The following is a 24,571-nucleotide window of genomic DNA, read 5'->3' as shown; positions in this document are numbered from 1 at the left end:
AAATGAACTATGAATACAGAGAAAAAGGGGAAGAAAAGGCAGGAGAGGAGAAGAGAAGGAAAAACAGACCAACATTTTTATTTCAGGAGGTAATATTAGAAGTGTAGGGCTTTTGCCAAAAGGCGGGATTTGTCTAGGTTCATTAACAGATGTGTTTTTATCTTCTAGGAAAACAATGAACAGGAGGAAACCTGGAAGATTTTTGCTGCTCTGTTGAATATGGGATTATAAAAAACAATTGCACCTGGAGCATCTCTGTCCCTCTTTCAAATGGGTGACTTCTGAAGCTGGAACTATTTATTACCAGAAGCAGCAACGTCTTTCACTGTGCATCTTGGAGGGGAAAATGAATTTCACAAATTGCACCACTGAAGCCAATGTGGCTGCAAAGCCAAAAACCGTAACTGAAAAGATGCTCGTTACCCTGACCTTGGCCACAATCACAACCTTTACTATGCTGCTGAATTCTGCTGTAATTGCGGCAATCTCCACAACCAAGAAGCTCCACCAGCCGGCAAATTATTTAATATGTTCACTAGCTGTGACAGATCTCCTTGTTGCTGTTCTCGTCATGCCCTTGAGCATCACTTACATAATGATAGATAAATGGACTTTGGGGTACTTCATCTGTGAGATCTGGCTTAGCGTCGACATGACCTGTTGCACGTGTTCAATCCTTCATCTGTGTGTCATTGCTCTGGACAGGTACTGGGCAATCACAGATGCTATCGAATACGCCAGGAAAAGAACGGCAAAAAGGGCTGGGCTGATGATAGTCACCGTGTGGACTATCTCCATTTTCATATCAATGCCCCCTTTGTTTTGGAGAAATCACCACAGCATCAATATTCCCAGTGAGTGTCGCATTCAGCACGATCACGTCATCTACACTATTTATTCCACATTTGGGGCATTTTACATCCCCTTGACTTTGATCCTGATCCTGTACTACAGAATTTACCACGCTGCAAAGAGCCTTTACCAAAAGCGGGGTTCGAGCCGCCACCTCAGCAACAGGAGCACCGACAGCCAAAACTCCTTTGCCAGCTGCAAGCTCACACAGACGTTCTGCGTCTCGGACTTCTCCACGTCCGACCCGACCACGGAGTTCGATAAAATCAATGTGTCTGTGAGGATCCCTCCTTTTGAGAATGACCTGGACCTGGCTGGCGACCGGCAGCAGATCTCCACGACGCGGGAACGAAAGGCTGCTCGCATTCTGGGGCTGATTTTAGGTGCTTTCATTTTGTCCTGGTTGCCCTTTTTCATCAAGGAGCTGCTTGTGGGCCTCCGCATTTGCACTGTCTCTCCAGAAGTGGCAGACTTCTTGACCTGGCTGGGATATGTCAACTCCCTTATCAACCCTTTGCTGTACACTAGCTTTAACGAAGATTTCAAGCTGGCCTTTAGGAAGCTCATCAGGTGTAGAGAACATACTTAAAAGGACTGGGAGGTGATGATGATGATGACGTGACTCCTGGCCTTAAGAATGAGAAAAATTGTTTGACTCTGTCACCATTTCCCTTGATAAAGGGGATTTTTGTGTTTGCCTATTTGCTTGACTTATCTTTAGCCTGTAATTCATTCTGTTGTTTTTTACCTCTAGTGTTATTCATGGTAAAGAGTTTGAAATAAACTTATTCTACAAAGGAACAGATTTTTTAGCAATTAAACAACAACAAAAAAAAGAAACTGTTATATACTGATGTTTAAGACATTTTGTGTAATCAATGATTCGAGAAGCAAACAATGATATTCACTTTTATACTTTTTTCATTTAAGAATCAAATGTCTAAATTATTGTGCACTGTAGTAATATAAAGGCTTATAAACTGAACCCCATAAATACGTGTTCAAAAATTAATAAACATTTCATGGTCATGACAGCTAAACAGCAAATCTTTACCGTGGCATTCTGAGAAAACTGTAACAGTCATTCAGAAGGAAAATAACCACCATTTCCAGCTTGGGGTAAGGCAGAATAAACCATTCCTTTCTTCAGGAATACACTCCCAAACCAGAAAGCAAAGTTCAGTACATTCCATCTAAAAATGGATCCCATTTTCTACTCCAAAGTAACTATTTAAGTGGCTGTTTTTGTGTAAGATTCCTGATTTATGTTCAAAGTATTGGGCAGACACCTGTGCAGTTTGTTTGGCAATTGAGAGGACACAGCTAGCAAGTGTCACACTTGTAAGATCAGCTGCACATCTGACTGGTCACATTTTTAATACCACTAACCATATTTCTTCAGGGCTCAGGCCTTGTGCCTTGGTCGATTCTGGGGTGACATTATTCACTTTTACCACACTTCACCTGGACCTTGTGGTGCACAACCCCACGGATCAATTGATCTCACCCTGCCGACTTAAACAACTGGTTATCTTCTCAGCAGGCCAGCAATATACAAAAAATCAGAATCATCTAAAACCAAATTATTTTCTGCTTGAACAGCAGCAGCAAAAAAAAAAAACATAGGGAAAATAATTTTTGTAAATAGCAGTCTGCACATCTCCTTACCATTATCTTACTATTCACAGTGGCATTCTTGTCAGCTTAACCTATGACCAGGTCCTCTAGCAGGATTTCTTGTTCTGGGAGTCCTTCATGGAGTTACTTCCCTTGTCTTGAGAGACAGCTAGAGTGTCCTTCGTATCCTGTGTTCTGTGCTTATGAAAGTTAAAATGTCCTGGTTCAGATATTGTGGAAATCAAGCTGGGAAGGGGCAAAATCAAAGCTGAGAATTTGGTATTGTCCATTAGCAACTCCTAAGCACTGTTTAAATATTGATCACTTACCTTGCACCATAACTTTCTTCCCTGTCCATCTTTCTGGACAAATTCTTTTTGAATTATACCGATATACCGTATAAAAAATATCACATACATCAACCTGACATGCAATAACAGTGAACTATAGCATGGCAGCTCCAAATCCATCAAAACAAATATTAGGGGTAGCAAAAGTGTTGTAACAGCACTGGAAGCTATCTCTGAAAAATGTTTTGAAAATTTACAAGATGACAATCATTTGTCTTACCAAGAGTCAAGGAACTGTAAGTAACATGTGAGTAATAAACTCCAGATGGAGCTGAGAAATTACATCCTTATTTCTGAGAGAAAGCGTTCAGTTGGAAAGGTGCAGTGCTACAAGCTGAGTGTAAATCAAGTCTGAAGGTGACAAAAGTGTGGCCTACCACTTACCCACATGTGGTGGGATTCTGCTTTAAGGACTCCAAGTTTTCCATTCCTGAGTTTAGGAGGTTTATCTCCAGCTGCCCTTCTGAAGTTATTGTCACAGCTGCCTCCTCCAGCTGCCTTCAGTTCCCTACTAGCTAACATTAATATCTAAAAAGAGGGAAAAAATAATGTCAGCCACTGAAAACGTCTTCTAGTAAGGAAGCACAGAGATCCATTATGGTTTTTCCTTTTTGCAGCTTGTTGGAGATGGAAACTGTTGACTGAAGCTGGGGAAGAGTGGCCTGACCCTGTCTCTCTATAAAACTTCCAAAGCAGCTCCCCAGAGTACATATGCTATTAGGAAAAAAAATAGCCGGGAATTAAAATAAAAAGTAGTATTTGTAAGAACTGCTACAAAATAATTTTATTTTTTCTTTCAGCAAGCTCAATAGAAATGATTAATAAAGAACAAGGATTATGCATAATTTCCCCAAACATGGTGACTATGGCAGGGAAGACAGGGCACACAGGCAGTTGTTGCTAGAAGAGAGTAGGTTTTGGTGTCCCTTGGGCAGTTTGCTGCTTTGCTACAAGGGTGCCTAGCTACAGTAATGATCAGAGAGGGAAAAGTAAATGTGTAAGACTGGCCCAGCAGATAATTTGAGTCACCTCGAGGCACTCAGCTAAGATGAGGCAGAAGCTGCACCCCAGCCAGCTTCTTTGGGGCTGTCTCTGGGGCTCGGGTTCAGTCGCAGGGTGGGCTGCATGGGGGCCTTTGCTAGGAGAAGGGAAGAGGTGGGAGTGACAATGTTGGTGAAAGGTGTTTCAGAGGGGAAAACCAACAAAATGAGATAGGCTGCCAGCTCTGACTGCTGCTTGTAAGGGCACATCGGCACACAGAATAATTTAGGTTGGAAGGGATCTCTGGAGGCCAACTAGTCCAATCCCCACTAACAACAACCCTCCAAGTGGGACCAACCCCACAGCTAGATGCTGCTGCTGGCATGCGGTGTGCAATCACATTTCTCATGCAAAAGTAACGGCTCAGTTAACTCTGTCACCTCTACTGATGCTCAGTTAAAGCCAGAAGTATGGCTGAAGGACCAAAAATGGTGAACATGACCTCCACAGCAGCTGTTGTAGGTAGGTAGAAATGTTTCAGAGACAGGTATGAAAGCTGTAAAACACAGGAGCTGCATCATCTTCATTTCTACTAATGTATGTCTGTTAGTATCTGATCTCCACTATTACCACTCAAACTACCAATCAGGTTGAAGACTGTATTCAATTTTAATATTTAGAGGTAATTAACAGGAAAAAAACAGATGGATGGGTAATTTTCGTGCTTCCTTGTTAAATAAAGACTCACCATTCACTGCCAGCTGACTACTGCTTTTCTAATTAAGTCATTAGCTAAACACAGAGCTATGTTTTCCAACAAATGCCACTAGATTGATGAAGTTGTCCTGTATGTTTTCCCCATGCTCATACTCAAAGTCAGGAGCGATTTAAAGGATTGTTTACTTAAAACAATTTAACTTGATCAGAAATTACCTGTCGTCTCCTGGAAATAAAAACTTTTGCTAGTCTGGCACCATTGTTTGGCAATTTCTTTTTTTTTTCTGTGTTAAGTATTTGCTGATTTTACAAAGGGTTTGGAGACACTTCCTAAACTTTGATTTCTTGTCCATGGCAACTCCCCATTCATACCTGTCCTGGATCAGGCCCAGCCACACCACGCCTCTCTAAAACACCTTTCCTCCTCAAAGTCTTATTTTCCCTAATGCTCCCCTTGCATAGCTGTCTTCCTACCTTTCTTCCTACATTTCTGAAAAGGTTTTTCTTCCCCTCTCCTCTTTTCTCTACAGCAGGATTCATACAGACTATTCAGGCTCTCTCGTCACTTCTACTGATGTATTTTCTGAGTGCTATTTCCTCCTGTCTTTTTACCCCTAACTCACCATCCTGTCTTTGGGTTTCTGACTCTCTCTAATCCCTAAATTTGTCGTGGTCCTACTGGAGCAAGCCCCCGCTCTCTCCCCCCATCTTAGTGCTGTTATCGGGATTCCCGTGACCGTGGGTGTTCCAAGTCTGTCAGGTTTTACTTTGTCTTACATATGTCTGGGCCATATCCAGAAGTTTTTTGCTCTGTGTAAGCAGCCAGTGCTTTGGAGTGAGTTCATACATCCCTAGCCCTGAAGACTGCACCCATCAACCAGCTGGCCTCCCCAAAAGACTTACTCTTCAAATGCTATTTTACCTGCTACTTTTATCTTGTCATCCTCCTTCTGTACCCTGTCTTTGTTGCTCCCTTTCTACCACATTAAAATTGACCCTTATATTACCATTTTAGGGTGCTGTATCTTCACTTTTGGGAACCTGTACCTGCACAGGTAACTCAGGTGGCACTCAGCTTCTGCTCTTCTACTTGTGCCAACCTCAGCTCTCTGCAAGCTTTGTCTTCACCACCTGCATACAGTGCGACCTCTCTCCTGTTCCTTGCAGCTGATTTTTTTTTTCCTTCTCAAACCCATTTCTGACATGACTCCTGAAAGGAAAACAGTCAACATGGGCAGTGGAGGAATTATTGTGTGGGTATCATTTGTACTTTTTCTCCATCTTTCCCACATAGATCACATCATCTCCTGAGGTGAGCTACCTCTCTCTAGTACATAGCACATCCTAGATGCAGCAAAAACATGGCAAGAGCTATGTATGTCCTGAGACACTTAGATCTGGTTCATCCACATCCCTTTAAAGCTTAGGGGTTCCCCACCACAATGATGTACCAAGTTGTTCACAGCACGTGAGATTAATTTTGTTGATCTTCCTGAATGGAGATAGGTGATGGGATTGAACTTTCCAAATGGGAAAGTTTCACCCTGTTTCACCAAGTTTACAGAAAAGGCTGCCACTATTCAGACTTCACTGCCGTGTACCTGAGCTGTCCAGTTTTCCATAGTTGCCACTTCTTATTTTCCTATATTGCCAGCAGACTCTGTCCTTTGCATGTACCATGAGGGAATAAAAAAAAAAAAAGTAGCTTTACTTGGGACAAGATGTTAAAAGAATAAGGGAATCTTTTCTAAGGTCTCTATTTCCACTCCTCTGTTTTCAACCCGTTATCAAAAAGTAAACAGCATTGCAGTGTTGAGGGGAAATACAGGCTTCCAGCACAAGTGCAGAGATTGTCCTTGTGCCTGCGTGTTGTTTAACCATTGCAAATATCAGTAACAGGCAGGCTGGTTTACGTTCATCTTTTACACACCCAAATGATTTGTATGAAGAATTATCTTAAATTGCTTTATTCTTTAAGTGGACACAGTAAATATTGTGATTCCTTTTATTGCCTTAGCCAATATATCACAAGTTGTATTTCATAAGAGTCCCATACAACACATACTCCCTTTGTAATTGCTACCTGTTTTTCTCTTAAGGCCAAAAAGAAAAAAATAATAAAAAAAAAAATCTGAGTTTGGATAAATGCCAGGTTCATCAGCTGTAAAATTATTCTTTAACATTCTCTATTTTATGCTATGTACGTGACATTGCCAATATTGTTCCCCCCCGCTTCCCTCCCTGCCACTGCCAGGGGATCTTTACTTTTTCATGAATCCCATGTAGGTGATCACATGTAAATGGTATTATATGATGAAATTACTCCTTCCCACTCAGTCTAAACTAACCATTTGCTACATTCAAATTAATGTAAACTGGAAATGATATCCTGTCATGTCTATCAGCCCTAGAGAACAATTTATAAAATTTCTCATGATTTAATGTGTCCCCACCGAAGTATGCAATAACTCCACTTTGGATCACAGCTCGGTAAGTGTGACTGGGAAGAATTCTGCTAATTTCTATAAGCACTGAATCAGCGCTTAAAGGTAAACTTTTAGTGTTGTTACTGTAAGTAGATGTTGTGGTTTAACCCCAGTCGGCAGCTAAGCACCACACTGCTGCTCGCTCACCCTCCCTGCCCCGCAGTGGGATGGGTGAGAGCATCGGAAAAAAAAGTAAAACCCATGGGTTGAGATAAAGACAGTTTAATAGGACAGCAGAGGAAGAGGAAATAATAGTAATAATAATAATAATAATAATAATAATAATAATAATAATAATAGAATATACAAAACAAATTATGCACAATGCAATTGCTCACCACCTGCTGACCGATGCCCAGCCCGTCCCCGAGCAGCAATTGCCACCCCCCAGCCAACTCCCCCATTTATATACTGAGCATGACGCCATACGGTATGGCACAGCCCTTTGGCCAGTCTGGGTCAGCTGTCCTGGCTGTGCTCCCTCCCAGCTTCTTGTGCACAGGGCAGAGCATGGGAAGCTGAACAGTCCTTGACTGGTGTAAGCACTGCTTAGCAACAACTAAAACATCAGTGTGTTATCAACATTATTCTCATCCTAAATCCAAAACACAGCACTGTACCAGCTACTAGGAAGAAAATTAACTCTATCCCAGCCGAAACCAGAACAGCAGAAGATGTCAGAACTATGAGTGAGCTGTGGGAAAAAACATATACAAGCAAATGATATGAACCTTTGCTCAGAGACCTACGGAAGAACTTTTTCCTTCTTAATCACTTTTCTTTCCTCCTCATCTCACTATTTCCTGGTCTGTGCCTCCTGTTCATTAATTTTTCCCTCCGTTTTTTATTTCTTTCCCCTTCCTTCGCAGCCTTCCTCAGCACCACAGTGGCATCTAGTAACCTGTAGCAAGATGCAAGGCTACTTTGTGCTATGTTGATACACACCACCTAAGCATCACTCTGCTCTTGATTTTAGGAAATCAGGTTGCAGACTCTGTTCCATGGCACTGTTCTGTACAGCCTCTGCTACTGTTTTATTGCAGTTTTACTACAAATCAGATGTCTAACATGCATCAAGATTTTTCCAAATGAAAGATGCTGCATAATACACCACAACGTCTTCCCATGTGTCACAATTTTTGAAGATGCTCTTTTAATAATTCTCTCTCTTCTCCTCTCCCATGGGGCTTCTATCAGTAGAAACTAAACTCACAGCTAGTATGGTTCCTAGATGCAATAAGCAATATTGGAAATGCCTCCCTGCACCCTTCCACTACTCCTCCCCCCATATTTCGCCCTCTTCCAGTTGCTTGCACTGCATTCTTAAAATACATTAGCATATAGATCGGCTCTCTGAAGTTTTCATGGATTAATTTCCTGCATGACAAATTCTCACCCTCATTTCTATCTGGTGCAAGATCCCATGTCATTGGGGTACTCAAATCTTCCAAAGCACTATGTTTCCCATACTCATTTCATATGCCACATGACTGCAAACCGACACATTTCTATGAGGTGAGGCAGAAAGCACTGTCTCCTTGCAACTACGCTTTATAAAAGACGCGCATTTTGTCAATTAAGAAACAAAACGTAACTTCTAGGAAGAGGGAAGACAGAACTCCTTTTGTAAACTGTTGTTTTGCACATAATTTGAAATGACTCAGCTGCTGGCTATTAATTTTAAAGGAGTACTAAGAAGAAAAACACAAACCCACATGTGCATGCCTGCACTACCTGCAACAAGTAGAGTGACCTTCCAGTGGATTTTACAATAAAAAATTGATTCTCTCCAAAGCTTTCTACAACGACCTTTTCAGGAGAACAGAAAGTTCCACACAAATGACTTCCATTTCTGTGACGCCACCAGAAATAATATCTCAGTCCTTTGTAGGAGGAACAGCCTGCCAAGCTGCTAGGGTGCTGGGATAAGCCTCAACAAGTTTATTTCTACAACAAATAAAAAATCAGGCTAACGCCTCCAGCTTGAGAGTTTTTAAATAGGAGAATCTGACCACTAAAATCAGCTCTATCAGCTAGAGTTTTACTTTTATTCATACATACTCCAGTGCAGTTCCTCATTCTTTTATTGCTAAGTCTGTGTACAAGGAATAAAAAGAAACACTTTTCAAATTTAGAGTAATAAGAAAATACTCTACCTCTTATTTTTGCAATTTCAGGAGAACAGTTTTGTATTATGACTGGACGGTCATTGTGAAGCAGGCAGAAAGAAAAAATTAATCCAATTAGGTCACAGAAGTTAATCTATGATTGCAAAAATAAGCATGGTGTTCTTGCTTCAATGCTTGCATATACGCACAAGTCACAGATCATAATCCTTTAATTTTTCACTACAGCAGTTTCGCTCCTTGCTCAAGAGCAGGTTATCTGTGGTTTTAATTAAGACCAGTCGGAGGCTGTACCCCTTCCTACCACGCATGCAGAGCCCATGGGCAGGAAGGGGATTGAGACCCGGGGCTTTGTGGCTGGCAGAGGCTGCGCCTCGTCTTCCCCTGTGCACTGGGGACACAGTGTCACCGCTGTCACCTGCCTTCATCAGAGCACAGTCTGCCTCCAGCCAAACTGCTGCTTCGACCTTCGCCCAGGGGACCCAGGGCACCTCTGACCAAAATAAAAGTGGGGGGTGTGAAGGACAGGACCACTGTCTCCCCTGGGCTGTGCACTAAACAAGTGGCCAGAGTTGTGTCCCCCAACCCCGTTGCACTAGCAGGCAGGTGACAGAGCAGGACAGGCGTCCAGACAGGCAATAGACTGTGAACAAGCTGCCTGCATCAGCATCGTACCCCAGGCACCTCTCAGCGAGGCACAGCCCCCAAGGCAGCCACTGTCCCTTTCCCTGCAGCATGGCCCAGCACACCAAACCTGCTCCACGCCAGTGGCTCCACTCAGATCTGCAGCAGAAACCCCTGGGACAGCAGACCTGCCTGGCCTGAGCACATGCTACTATACCCCTGCTACTTTAATCTAGCCTGTATCGCAAGTTACAGCAAGGCAGACAACAGCAAAGGCTAAGCATTGTCCCTCATGGGGCTGTACTCATGTGTCAGCCCATGCAAAAGCTCAGGCCACAGCATCTTGACCAGATGTACCCCAGTCAATGTAGAAAGGACACATTATCTTGTGTTACAGGGATGCTTTTGCTTTGCTCATGTGACCTGCTTTTTTTGCCACCAAACTCTTCTTCGTACTGCAGGGAGGCACATACCCCATGGGCAGTAACAGACCAACTCAGGTGGTAAAACAGCCACACTGGGGACAGTTTCTAAACTTCCCTATTCCCTAAAGCAGATTAACAAGTCCTGATTTTTCACAGAGCAAAAACCACTACCAGGCAGGAGATTCAAACCCACAGTAAAAGAGAGCATTGCTGTTCTCCTCCGCCACTGGTCCTGGCTGGAAATAAGACATTTCCCTAGTCCAGACACCGCAGCGACTGTTCAGGCTAACAGAGATACCGACAGTGCATACACGTTACTGAGACCAAACCTACCCCACGCACAGAAAGCCAAGGCACACAGTGGCCTTGCCAGCCAGTACTCATCACCGAGACATTTAAAAGGTTATCCTCTAAAAGGTTATCAACCTGAAGGAGGGGTTGATAAAACCCACCATGCAGTGACACCATTAACCCTCGAGCACTGCAGCTGCGTTTCCCAACACCTCACACAGCAGCCACCGATGTCCACAAAAGCAACCATTGCCAAGGCCTTACCAGTCTTTAAAGGCCCTGTTGTGGTGTGTGTGACAGCAGCTTCTCAGCTCAGCGCCCGGCTTGAACAGCTGAGGAAAGGCAATGGAAAAGACCAAATGCCCTTTCTCCCCCAGGCTGGGGAAACGCAAGCTGGTGCCACTGCAGCCCCGAAGCAGCCACAGACTTGTGGCTTGCTGCTCTCCACACTCCGGGTGGGCACAAATGTGGAAAAAGGGAGTTTTTGTCACAGCTGATAGGTTAGATCACCCTTAAATGTGCCATGTGGCAATCACCAAGAACAGCCGGGACACTCGGCAGTAGTCAGGCATATAAAAGCACATGAAATAACTCATGGGGCACAGAGTGCACTGAGTGGCTCCTGCTGGCTCTCCTGGCTAATTGACATCCTCTCACCTCCTTCCACATCCCTGTTTGCTCCTTTTACTCTCCCTCTCTGGAAAATCAGTCACTATTGATGGATCCTGATGGAGCCAGCACAGTCACCTCAAGTCAGTGGTGATAACTAACAGCGCACAAAAGCTGGAGGTCCTCTGGGCCAACTGCATTCTCTTTGAAGATTACAGTTATTTCTATATTGAAGAAACAGCCTGTAGGGTACTTCTAAAGGAGAATTGCTTTTAGAGGACAAAGTTTTGAGAAGTTCTGGAGCATGGTGATCTGCTCGTCATGTTAATTTTTTGTATATTGTAGACCCACAAAATTTTGGGAACTGGATCCAAAGTCACACAAGTCAGTGGTAGACCTGGTACTGTCTTCAACTACCTTTGAATCAGTCTCTTGATGCACAAAATTTGGAGCTACTTTTGAAGGTTGCTTGAAAACTTGACTTATAATCTGCTTTTCAGAGTTACAATAACCAACAATGTCTGAATGCTGATTATTTTAGATGAGAGATCTTATCTCGACTCCATGTCTCCATTTCCTTCCTCTTCCACACATTCCGCCTTTATCCTGTTGGACTAATATTTTACTGTGAACCATTACCTTAGATCCAGTAGGTCAGTTTGACTTCAGCAGCAGCACATAGGTTAGCATGCGCATTCCCCAACCAGTTAACCAAAAGCCACACAGCAAACATGAGCTGGAACACCAGCAGAGGTAGAAGATACCCAGGATGAGGGTTGATTTGCCCTTCTCGTTTGCCCCCTACATGTTCTTCCTGCATTTCTCAGCAATTCTGTGTCTCTGCAAGAGCACTCTGCACTTTGTGGTACTCTGAGATCAACACTTCTGTCATTGGAGTGACAGGGGAAAAGCTAAGCAAGCTGAAGAAGTGACAGATGAAATGTATTATGCTTTTACATATATATGTGCACCATTAGGGACAGAACTACCATCAGCAGCATGAAAACCACAGGCTACTGTCATCTGAGCTAAAAGGTATCCTTTTCTAAGAAGTCTTGCCTCCTTGGCAGGCCAGCAGCTGGAGGCAGACATAATTTCAGGCCCCTACACAGACCCCTGGCGCAGGAGGCAGGGGTGGGCTGCCCGCCCCCAGCCCCAGCCCCAATATTAGGCTGCCACAGAGCAGACACGTGCTGCACTGCCACCCCCATGGCACTTGTCAGGGACACTCCGCTCACTTTGAACACTGACACAGCTCAAGTCTGGGTTTAATTCATAGTTGTCAAGTATTGTCTTCCTCTGCACAGGAGTGTGATTGCAGAGCGGAGATGATACGTTGCAGGGAAAACAGAGGTATGGAAGTAAACCTCCTGCCAAAGCCTGTTCCTTATTCATCCAGCTGCAATGGACTTTGCCATGGGGCTGGGGACCCCAAGGAAGCTGGATGCAGGGCTATGCATCCTGCTGTCTCATGTGCTAAAACCTAGAAAAACAGCACTTTTACCTATACTGAGTTTGAAATTTTTTTCCCCCTTGCAACTGACATCACGTATTTTTTACAACATCACTGAAGAGTTTGATTTGAAGAGGCAGCCAGCAACCGACTCCACCAGGAACACCCCGCTGGGTTCAAAAGCACAGACGCCAGCCCGGGAGCAGGTTGGTGCCATGGATATCACTGTCCTGCACCAGGGCAGGCAGCGGGAAGGCAGCGCAGGCAGCGGGAAGGCAGCAGCTGCACGCCCGGCACCCACAGCTGAAAACTTCCATTTCTCAGGATGGCCATGAGACAGTCACCTTCAGAAACACTCCTAAACACCCAGTTTGCTTTGTAGTGCAAACAAGTGCCTGTGTCAGAGCTACAGTAGCCCGAGGGGAGTTTGGGCTGAAAAAGGAAGCTACTGTTTATTAAGTTAACTATTAAGTTCTGTTTATTAGGAGGGTTTATTTCACAAACAGGCTTCAAACTTCATTTGTTAGACATCTAATTTGCCAAAACTGTCAAAAAATAACATGCACAAGTCTAAAAATCAATCAAGCAAATCCCATTTAAAATGTTCATTGAAAGCAGCAGAAAAACAATATTTTTTAAGGGCATTTTAAGCTAAGTAGAAGGAAACAGCCGGGGGTGCTCTGGAGATGAATCTGTTCCTATAGGCTTTCACTTACGTTGATGAACTGCCTCCATGCTCTAACCTTCCCAGCTACTTTACACTGAATACTTTCCAATGGTAGTTTTCTGGCTTTTAACCAAATTAGTGCACAAGTTGTTTTCACTGCTCAGCAGGGGTGTTAGGCACACAGTTCTTCACATTAGTCTTTTCATTTTTCCTGGTAACCCACAATTTCATGATCTTTTTAACCTATCTACCATTTTATGTAATGTGATTGACAAGTGAGCATCTTGAAAAGCCACATTAATTAAAGAGCAAAAATCAAACGCTTCCATAGCTATAAGACCTCTCATTGGCTCTAAAGCAGCTTTGCCACTTATTTTTCTAATTCCTGCCAACGTAATTGCTACATTATGCCTTACATGAAGCTCATTTTCTTGCTAGAACAGGAAATGTAGTACTTGGCTTTCTGGTGTATAGAAATGTCAATGATCCAAAGCTTTTTGGTGCCCCATTCACGAACACTTTGTTTTCTAAAGACAAAAATGAAAGTTCTGATTATTTCATATAACTCTCCACTTACTTAAAAAGGAGAGAGCATAGAGCTCAGTTGCTCTTTGTCAGCAGACACAAAATGAATTGAAATCCCAAATGGTCAAGGCTGCACCATATCCCCAGCCTAATGAGGCTGAGATTGGGAGCACAAGAGGGATATCAGGGAGTGTCTGGAATGGAGACAGACAGGATGAGATCTGGCTGCATATGAAGACACTCAAATTTACGTATACTGAAAAGTTCCTACATGTGTCCTGGGTTTGTCTGCTCCCATTACAGCCAAGAGAGATCTGTCCAATGCAGCCTTTGGAGTCAGGGGTTGTGATTAATTTTGTCCTGGAAGAGAGACCTGCACATAGGCATGACACAGGTCTCACAGATCTGTACCTTTGCAAAGCAACAGCAGGACACTTTAGGGCACCTCAGGTATCACTAGATGCCTACCTGTGAGCAACTGAATTTAGCCCTAGATTCTCACTGGCTCCAATGGGAGCTTGGACTCCTGCCTTGTCTGGAGGCAACTGCACGTACGCACTTGAGTGCTGAAACACGGTCATCCAAGAATGAGTTTTCTAGTTTGACCTTTTTAAAATAAAGTCTTTAAAAAACATGCTCTGTGTGAACAGCCCATCTTCTAGGGAAAGATGGTTTTCTTCTTTTTCCCACTAGGCACTTGCTTTGGTCTTTTTTTGAATCACATAAAAGTATTTTCTACTTCACTTCTTCAAGATAGTCATGTGTAGATCAACAGGGTGCTGGAAACAGCAAGGCTATCCAAGGAAATAAAGGTGGGAATATATGTTCAGATGAAGGAAATAGCCACCTTTGTGCAGTGAATACATGAGCATGCAGGGGAAAAGGGATGCAAACAAAACCAGTCTTATGGGTCACCTAGTTCCAAGCAAAAGACATGAAAACCTGGAGATAAGAATAAGTTTCTGCACAAAAAAAAAAAAAAAAAAAAAAAGCCCTTAAAAATAATTGTTGCAGCCAAGGCAGAACAGTTTCTCTGCTCACAAGCTCATGTGCTACATGTGGCTGTGTTAACGCAATTTTCCTTGAGGGCATATTTTTTTTAACTGGTAGTGTATCTGTGTTGTTGAAGTATTTGCTAATGGACTCTATAAAAACATCCTTTGGTCTATAGGCAGAGAAAGGAAACGCAAACGTGGTGGAAGCTCCTTGCCTTGGCAATAGCCACGAATCCATGTGTCAGCTGCAGCCTCATGCAGCTGCTCTCCAGGACAGCCTGGTTTGCACAGCTGCACAGGAGAGAGGCACCAGCACTTTGAGGAGCAGCACGGTTAGGGGATTAGGCTCCAAGACCATGGCTTCACTGCTCTGTCAGGTTGTCAGGACCACATCGACACTGCTGAACAGACAGGGCTGAACAGACAGGGCAATATCAGTCACAGCAGGTACCCCACAGGTGGTTTTAATACTCCAGCCAGGTTCCCATCCTTGTCTCATCTCCACTTGGAGGCTCCTGCCCATCCACAGGCTCCTGACCTTGCTGTGTTGGCCTCCTGCACCCACTCAAGAAGGGAGAGAAAAGAAGCAGGAGATCCTTGCACACTCTAGGCACATGGGGGCATGCCACAATGCTCTCTGTCATCTGTACTGCAGATATCCCAGGGGTATCTGTCGTGGTTTAAATGCAGGACAGTATCTTAGGAGCTGAAGCCCCAGCACCGACACCAGCAATAGCCAGTCTTTCATACACCAGAAACATGGCCCATTGCCAGGAGGTGTTGCCATGAGTTGTAGACCTACTACATCTTGACCATTATGGACACGTCACAAGCACCCTGTTGGGACTACCCTATACTTCTGATTTGACCACTAATTTGAGGATGCAATTCTTCATGGTCCTGGGCCCAGAGCAGCCACCAGCTTTGTAGTGGCAGCTCACCAATGTCCAGCCCTCAATCCCCATACAGATACAGGTAATTGCGCTCTTCTGAAAGCTGATCACATCAGTTTCCTATCCCCCCTGCCCCATATTAGGAGCTAACAATCAGCAAGTTCATGCTGGCTGTCCTTATCATGGAAGCCTACCAGTCACACCGTGATCTGCTGCCGCTCCAGCTTGTTTTCCCCCTGTTCTAGCCCAGGCCTCGCCACCCCCTCCCAGGTGAGCAGTATGCCCGACTATTCTGGAGCCATTGACTGGGCGCTTATATCCCACCCAGTATCCCTCAAAGCAAAGTAGTGGTTATTGCAATCATGGGAGGAGCAATTTCTTCATACACTGAGGCCCCACCGGGCACTGCCACAATTCACACACATCAACATCATTTGCAAATACTATGCTGGCATACTCTGGAGCCCTGTTTTTTCTCTAAGACATGTACCTATACTGACACCTAGGGTGTAATGATGATGACAATTGTCGATTTTACCACCATTTTCTGCTGTCCCAGGAATCACAGTGGTCACTGGGAGACGGACCGTGTTGTCAATTCCCACCTGATGGTGTCAAGCACAGATTTTGGTGGCCAAAGGCCAGGTGGTACTAGCTACAAAACCAGCCAGAGCCGAGGAGGCTGCCTAGATCACCGTGACCAAACTGTGCATTTCACACACCATGGGAAAACAGTGGGAAGCAGGTGCTGAGCGGGTGGAAGCAGACTGGACACTGTGAAGGGCCCTTGCCCAGCCAGCTGACCACCTTGGATGCAGCTTCGGTCCACGTGGCTCCTGTAAGGGACATATATCATGTCACCTAAGGCTCTGTTCAAAAGCCCAGCGAGAGAGGAAGAGCCAGGAAGGGAAGCACAGGGAACAGGCGGGGAAGGGGCACTGTGCACAGGGCAGTGTCAGGAAGATGCTGTAATTCACACAGGTCTCTTACAGCATTCAGGTCCTACCTGAATCAACAATAACTCACACATCAAAAATAACCAACCCCCCCCCCGCCCAGTTCTTTAGAAAGTATAGTGCTGTATGACCCAGTCTGCAATATTAGAAGCAGCAAGTGTTACACTCAGACCTTTTAAAATAGGCTTCCTAAACAGATTCCCCAATCCCTCACTTCATTTTAGGAAATTAACCCCAATTAAACATGAAGCGTTAAACTCGTGGCTGTTAGGCTTACTGTTTGTACTCGCAGTGGTCTAACAGTCTGACAAACGCATTGCTGTGGTGTTGATGCCAACAGACTTGTCCGTAGTAGATAATTCATCTCAGACAGCCAGCAGATCATAAGGCTGGAAGGGCCTCATCCATTCCCTAACCTCAAGACAGGGTCACCTACAGCCACGTCACTTCTGACAAATGTTTGTTCAATCTGTTCTTAAAGTCCTCCGGTGATGGAGATGCCTCATCTTCCTCAGACAGCCTATTTCCCTGCTTCATTTCCTTCAGCAACAGAAAGCTTTATTCACTATCTAACCTGAATCTCCCTTGCTGCAATTGGAGTATGTTGCTTTTCATCCTGTCTACCACAGACAAAGAGAAAAAAAAATGCACTATTCTTTGCAGCAGCCTCTGAACACTTATCACCTGACAAACCTTCCTTCCTATTCTGCTTAGGTCTTGCCCATAAACAGACTGCAGCTATTCAGACATTATGGTCAGAAAAGTTTCCCTCAAAATGTCATGTGTATTTAAGGCTTCCAATCTGAAGACTGCCACTTTGCTGCAATTGCTTCACAGACCCCCTGAGACCTCTCCTGCTCAGTTCAGCCATGGAAGAAGGCACTAATACTTACACTGCAGCTTCTGCTGAGTGTTTGCTGACAGCAAATTTCAAATTTGCTTAATATTAATATTTGCTGAGTAAACTTTGGCTGCACAAAAATATATGGGAAGCAAGCCAAAAAGTTTGGCTGTAGACAGACATTTGGAGTTCAGCGCAGGAAACCACACACTGCAAAAGAAGGTATTTAACACCAGTCTTCACCGTCACCGCCTACCTGCACCCTCGCTCAGGGTCTGCCTCCTGGGATCCTCAATGCTCTGCATCTCCTGACCCATCAGCCTCGTCCTTGAGGCACCACCACCCACCTCTTGTTCCTCAGTGTCCTCCTCTCTGCCTCAGGCCCCAGCAGCGCCGCAGCAGAGCCCAAACTAGCAAGCTGAGCATGGCTCAAAAGGGTGGATGCTGCTCTACCGTCATGATGTATGATGGTGGCAGCGCTTTGAGGTTCACCTCACCGGTCAGTCACTGGTGCTGTAGGAAACACTCAGGTGGGATTTGTTTCACCTAGTTTTGGCCACCCAGAAATGAGGCACCTGAGCTACTCATGTAGTCGTCTTCACTATGCAACAAGGACACAAATGACCCTTGTACAGGGATGTGTCTCTCTCCACTGGTTATAGAGGAAGCCCTAATACCTAGGCAATTTAACAAATTTCACTCCTAATGAAGAGAAATAGTTCCCATCATCAATGCCAAAGCCACTGGATTTCACATGGTTTCCTACAAAACTCGAGCAAGAAGCAGAGTTTGAACAAAATATGACGATCTCACACCTAATAATGAAGAGGTTAAGGTCAGTATCAAAGCCTCACTGCACAGACAATTACCTTTTCTTAAGATGCTTTTTCTGCAGGTCTCAGTGCACAAGGAGCCTAAGACCCGTGAGTTGTAAGTGAAAAAGACGACCATCACCTGCCCCTCAAGTCAACAGGAGTAAAAGACAAGAAACCAGCCTACATTCAATAAGCGGTTCAGAATGACACACTTCCTTTTTATTCCTCTTTAGCTGAGTGCCTATTACAAGAAGTACTTACAAGTATGAAATGCCCCATATAGCGTACATTTAACTACCAGAATACTCTTCAGCAACTCTTATCTCAGGAGAGAAGTATTCCAGGAAGCACACCACTTAAACAAGCATGTGTTTACCAGAAAAAGAAATGACCTTTAGCAGCAAGAGAAATCTCTTACGCATATCTCTGAGCTCCAGGCTTTACAGCCAATTGCTTTTCATATGCCTCACATATATGCATGAAAAAGTTGTTTTTCAGTGAAGTACATAGGCCAGGCACCTAGCATGTCTAGGACCAACTTGCACAATAGTGCTGCCTCTTCTCACTTGAGTCAGTCTCCCTCCTTGCTCCACATACACTGAGTACCAGAGCCAGTCTGAGGTAAGAGAGAGCATATCCACACACCTAGAACTGGATGGGATGTCCGTGTCTCTGCCCTGATGTCATCCCCCAAATGCCGTGTCATACCATCTCTTTTACAAACAGACCACATGCCACCTTAGTCTAGTTTCCCTATTTCTTTTCCCACCTCAGAACAGGAGTTTCTTCCAAAATCCCACTGATTTGACAGTGTGAGCTGGTGGGAGCTTGAAGCTCACTGCTCTTCAACCCACGCACTGGGATGGGGCCGCTCCTCAGCAACCATCTGGTGGCGTTATGGATCTGGGCTTATCTTTACATTATGACTTTCTGATCTAGCAAAACATTGCTGAATGGACAAACGTGACAATTTATTATTCAATTTCTCGTTCTTCCAGGGGCTGTGAGTACAGCAGTGCTTGCTTAAACACAGCCTGGGCTATCACAGCTGCAGAGGCCGTATGTCTACATAATGCCACTGGGAAAGCTGGGGGACTGAGCTGTCTGTGACACATCCTTCTTCTTCCAAGAAATTTGGGACAGTTCCCCCAAATCAGCTCCCAGAAGTTGGTAGTGAAGCACATGAAGGCACCCATTCTTCCAAAGCATCACACCCTGGGCAGCCACTTCTTCCTTCCAGCCCAGGTACAACTCAAGGCATTGCAAGGACTGCTGCATGATGCCAGTGCACCATGACTTCCATTGCATTGTGTTGACATATCCCAAGGACCTCTCTCCTACCTCTGTCCCAAGGGACAGTAAGATTCTCTCATGTATATACGCAACAATGGAAAAGACCTAGGTTTGTCTCTTCCCATCCCTGAGCTGCAGAACTGACATAGGGAGAAAACATAGCAATCCAGAGGAAGGTTCCAGTTTTGTCACTTTTCTGAGCTTTTCTGCAAAGGTATAATTGAAATCACAGCACACAAGGCAGCAAAGAGTCACAGCCTTCAGATTCTGTCTCTTTGCAGAAAAGCAAGAATTTATCCCCCCTACATGCCTGACATAAGCTTTGTCTTGTAGTGATCAACACTTAAATTAGCACAGGCTTGAAAATGTTCTGAGTCTACCCTGGCTGACTATGATTTCTGTGTAAAGTCCCACTTCTCCTTGCTTCTGCACCTCCCCACCCCCCACTTCCCGCTTCAGAGACCAGCAGTAAATCCTCTCTCAATCCCCAGTGTATGGAGCTTTCTGAACGTAGACATCAATTACAGTCAGAGCCTGAGACCACTCTGAAAAAGTAATTCTTTCTTTCTTTTGGCTATGAATCACACAAAGAGAAAAGCTCTAGTTCCCTTACCAGATCGTGGGACAGGGAATGCCTTTTATTGTTCTTCAATACAGCACCCACCATATTTGGTTATTACCAGTAGCAGATTTGACCGTAACAGCTAGCAATGGCACAGAATTAGTAAGGCATGCTAAGATTTTATGAGCTGTCCTACACATGCTGTTTAATGAAAACATCCTGTGCATACCTCAGCATGTATTTTAGTTGAACTCTACGATAATAACTACAGTATTTCAGTTAAAATACATAAATATGGGCATGTTCATCCTTCTCACTTGCACTTACAATTTGGACATAGAATTTGAACTTTTCTCCATCTTTTAACTCTGTTATAAGATACCAGTGTGATAATCAAAATCTCAGCCCAGAGAAACCAGCCCCCTCATCTTCTAAATTTCTTACCAGAGCTCACTGACTGATTTTGGGTGGTGAGTTCAGCTGGCACAGCTGTAACTCCTATGTGTGTTCCCCTCCTCTATTCCCCAGGTTTCCATTCCTGATACAGGGATGGCTTAAGAGGACAAATATCTCCTCTTGAGTAGTTTACAGTTCAGTGATTTAATAATGTATGTAACATAGCATTAATGCAACTATATACGTTCTCCTCTTCCTCCTACATGGCTGCATGGTGAAGTGGCAGCTGCAACCAGTGGAAATCTAAAAGGACGTCAAAGACAGACTAGAACAACCGTGTTTCCAAAAGTCCATTTTCAAATATTTAATTCCTCCCTTGGAGAAAAATTAGACAAAGGAATCTATTTCAGGAGATTTTCAATACAAACCAGCAGTATGGCCATCAGCCACTCATGCTTTGGGGATCTTGGAACAGCAGTCTTCCCAATTAACCTCAGTGTTAAATCACTAACGTTTATTTGTCAGATCTTAACAATCCCTTGAAAAGAGTTTCCATGAAACAAGTGGTAGAAACACTGTGAAAATGTGTTTTCAAATCTGGCAGAGTCCCCAGAAAATCCAAGTCCAGGTTTTATTTGTGGCTGTAGAAGCAACAGGAAAGCAAATGACTTCATGGAGTGTCACCTAAAGTTTCCATTCATTTGCATTGTAGTAGAGCATTGACAGGCAGCATTTGTTGAAGAAGCTCTGCAGATGATTTCTAGACAAGAGTATTGATACACTTTCCAGAAAGGTAGCAGGAAAAGTTTCCTAGTTAAAAATTTAACAGGCAGCCACAAAACAGTAACTTCTCATGCAAGTTCTCCCATCCATCCCTGATGGACTGAACTCTGCCAAACTCACTTTCTACAGGGAAGATGTTTCAGCCCTGGATTTCTCTTGACAAAGAAACTAAGTGAAAAATGGTGTGGTCATCCTCTACAAGGGGAAATACCCTTCCAGAGTGCAATCTGATTCACCTTATTGTCCTGTGGGATTGTTTAAGTTCAGATCTCCCTGGTCCTTGGGGTCTCTGATGCTGACTTTCTTTAGCCTACTGACATTTAAAGCTCCCGTTTCCCAAGAGCATTCCCAAAGCACCAAGGCAGAGCCTCAGCTCTGCATTGACTGGAGTCAGACTTCTCTCTTCTGCTGGATTAGGATTACTTTGCAGTCCCAGTTTTTTATCTGCTATCCATCCGCCCCAGCCATGTACTCGGATAATTCACCACAACAAGTCTTCAGGAGAACAGCTGAGTTGCATTGCCATAATGATGGAAAAGGTCAGTCCACAGAAGAGCAACAAAACCTCTTCAGCTGACTTCAGGTTGGGCAGGTTGTGTTCACATGAATGGGATATAAATAAAACTCAAGTGCAACCGAAGGAAACTCAATGAATTCAGTAATTGCTTCTGGGAGCACAGGTGGGATGGGGCTGTGCAGCTCCCAGGTAAGAGAGGTTCTCCTCAACCCTGCACAGCCACTGCTCCAAGCACCCCTTGGCCACTGGCAGGAGTATGAGCGGTCTCTTCCCCTCAGTGATGACTGAAGCAGCCTGCTCCAGCTGCCTTTGTACCCACCAAGTTTTCTCTCTGATTTTTTTAACCTAGTTGTACATTAAGCTGGTATTTTTTTTCTTGTCCCATCCCACCACCCTTTCTACTGATGTCTATATAAGAATTTTCTGTCCACTAGGAGACTGTTAAGTTTCCTCCAGTCCTCTCTTTCCTGGGCTAAACAAGCCCGCATCCTCCACCTTTCCTTCACAGTCATGTATCCTGCACCCCTGATGAGACATGGTCTGCCCACAAACACCTTCTCCCCCAGAGCCGAACAGAGCCAAGTAAATACCTTTTTCTCTTACAGACTCCTGTCCAGTTAATTCAGTACAAGGTGTCATTTGGCTTTTTTTTTTTGAGTTAGCAATGACAGTTTTACTCCATGCAGCTTGTGACGAAAGGCTTCTATTCTCTTGCTGCAATGCTTTTAAAACAAAATAATGACTTTTAAATATGTGCTTTGCATTAGATTTCCTAAGTGTTGCACTTTCACTTGTCTTTGTTTTTATTTCATATTTCCTTGATTTTGGATCATTTGCCCAGTTTATCAAAATCAGTGTGAATTCTTCTCCTCCAAGGTACATAAAATCACCGACCACTTAATGTCATCTGCAAACTTTGCAAATTTCCCATCTAGTTCATCATCCAAGTCATCAATAAACATAATGATTAGAGCTGCCCTCAGATCTTGTCCCACAGGACTGCATTTGCAGGGTCCTCCTTCTTTGACAGTGAATCCTTGAAAGTTATTTATAAGCACAGTTTTTCAGCTAGTTGTGCACTCATCTAGGAATGAAAATTTTCTCTAGACCCAGACATGATTTGAAAATAATATATCCAACAGCTGTACCAGAAGTTTGACTTAAATGCGAGGTAAATTACATTTCTCACTTCCCCTCATAGAGTAGGCCATTACCTTGTCAAAAATGAAACTAGTTTGCTTTGACACAATTTATTTTCAACAAATCTATGTTGACTATTTATTTGAGGAGGTGTATACAGATTGATTGCTTAAAAGCGTGTCCTGCACCTTCTCAGGTGTCAGAGTTAGTCTGGCTGGGCCTGAAGAAGGTTTTTCTTTTTTAGGAATGATATTATTCAAGTCCTATTTGCACTTTTCTAAATGCAGGCACATTAATCCTCCCCACACTCCTTTAATTCTCTGTGATAGTTGTTAATTACACAGAGGTGGCTTTGACTAGTTCTTTCCACACTTGTTTAATCAGATGCAGTCAGCCTGAAGACATCAAATTTACATGTTCTTTAACCTGTTGTTTGAATCATTTTTAGCCTATTCCTTAATCACTCCTTGCCCTTTCTGGCTTTGTTGTGAAGAAGAGAGAAGAAAGCAGAAAAGAAGTCCTCCCCTTGTGAACCTGTAGCTGCTCGCGTTTGATTAGTTTTGATGGCATCTGCTGGCAGACACGGGATATGCCACTGCAAATTAGAAAGGAGCCAGCAGACAGACACGGACTGTTAACAGGAATATTTGCACCCCCATGACAGAAAACAAAGTGAGACAGAACTGTAAGGATAAGTCCTGGTGAAAATGGGGATGTTTTGTGAGGAAATTATCTCTGCCCAGCACCCAACCTTGTTCCCGTGCTGCTGGAAACAATACTTTAACTACACTACATGCAAATAGAGAGGAATACATCAAACAGCGCAACACTACCCAGACTCAGAAACACTAGGAGAGGCTCCAGGCAGAAGCCCCGTCGCAAGGCAGAAAACACGCTTGTGCGGCACTAGGGTAGCACGGGTCTTGATGTGGCTGCACAATGTACCCGTCAGCTTCTTCACACGTGAGACCCACAGCGTCTGATTGTGCAAGACTGACAGAAAAGCGAGTGTACAGCATGAACTGGGGCCAGCTTTTCCAGGACCAGAGATCTGTGCTGCCTGCTGGTTTTGCCACTGTCCTGAGCACCCGCAGGACATGTGGCAATGACTGCAGGGTACTGTGCAGGCAGGCACAAACACCCACAGAAACAGTACCTGTGCCTCTCTGCTGTCAGGATTAACTCAGTGTAGAAGTCACATTCCCTCTCTGCTTCTTGAATCTTCTGTCCCTCTACCAGGAATTAGTGGCTAACCCCAAAAATGGAAGGAGATGCTGAACCCCCTGGGCAGCCTGAAGAGGAGAGTCAGAAGTGGAGAGCAGAGGCAGACAGTGGAAGGACCAGGCACCCTGGACCACAGGCAGCCCTGCCTGCCTCTGCCTGTCTCCCTCCATGTGGGTGCCTTCCTCCAAGATGTGGGGGTACAAGAAAGGCAGGGAAGCTTGAAAATATGGTACCGCTAAAGGCTGTAAAACTAGCAGGCAAAAAAACTTACAATCTATTGCTGCTAATATTTTCATTACTCTTACGCTGGGCTCTTAATTTTTGAGGCTTGATCTATGCTTATTTTTCAGCACTTGGAGAACTGGTACGAATCCCAGTTGAGAACTGCTATGACTCCTAGTTGAGAACTGCTATGAATCCTCGTTTCTAAGAG

General features: G+C 44.2%; 1 protein-coding gene across 1 annotated transcript; it reads left to right on the top strand.

Moving 5' to 3' along the window:
- Positions 1 to 334: 334 nt before the first annotated feature.
- Positions 335 to 1,441, top strand: HTR1E (5-hydroxytryptamine receptor 1E; the record flags this gene model as incomplete). Its single annotated transcript, XM_082307315.1, has 1 exon — positions 335 to 1,441. Exon 1 carries the CDS (start codon positions 347 to 349, stop codon positions 1,439 to 1,441), a length of 1,095 nt encoding a protein of 364 aa, XP_082163441.1. The 5' UTR covers positions 335 to 346.
- Positions 1,442 to 24,571: the final 23,130 nt, after the last annotated feature.

This window comes from Platalea leucorodia (assembly GCF_965183815.1).
Source record: "Platalea leucorodia genome assembly, chromosome: 3".
NCBI lineage: Eukaryota > Metazoa > Chordata > Aves > Pelecaniformes > Threskiornithidae > Platalea > Platalea leucorodia.
This window is presented reverse-complemented; position numbering and strand designations above follow the sequence as displayed.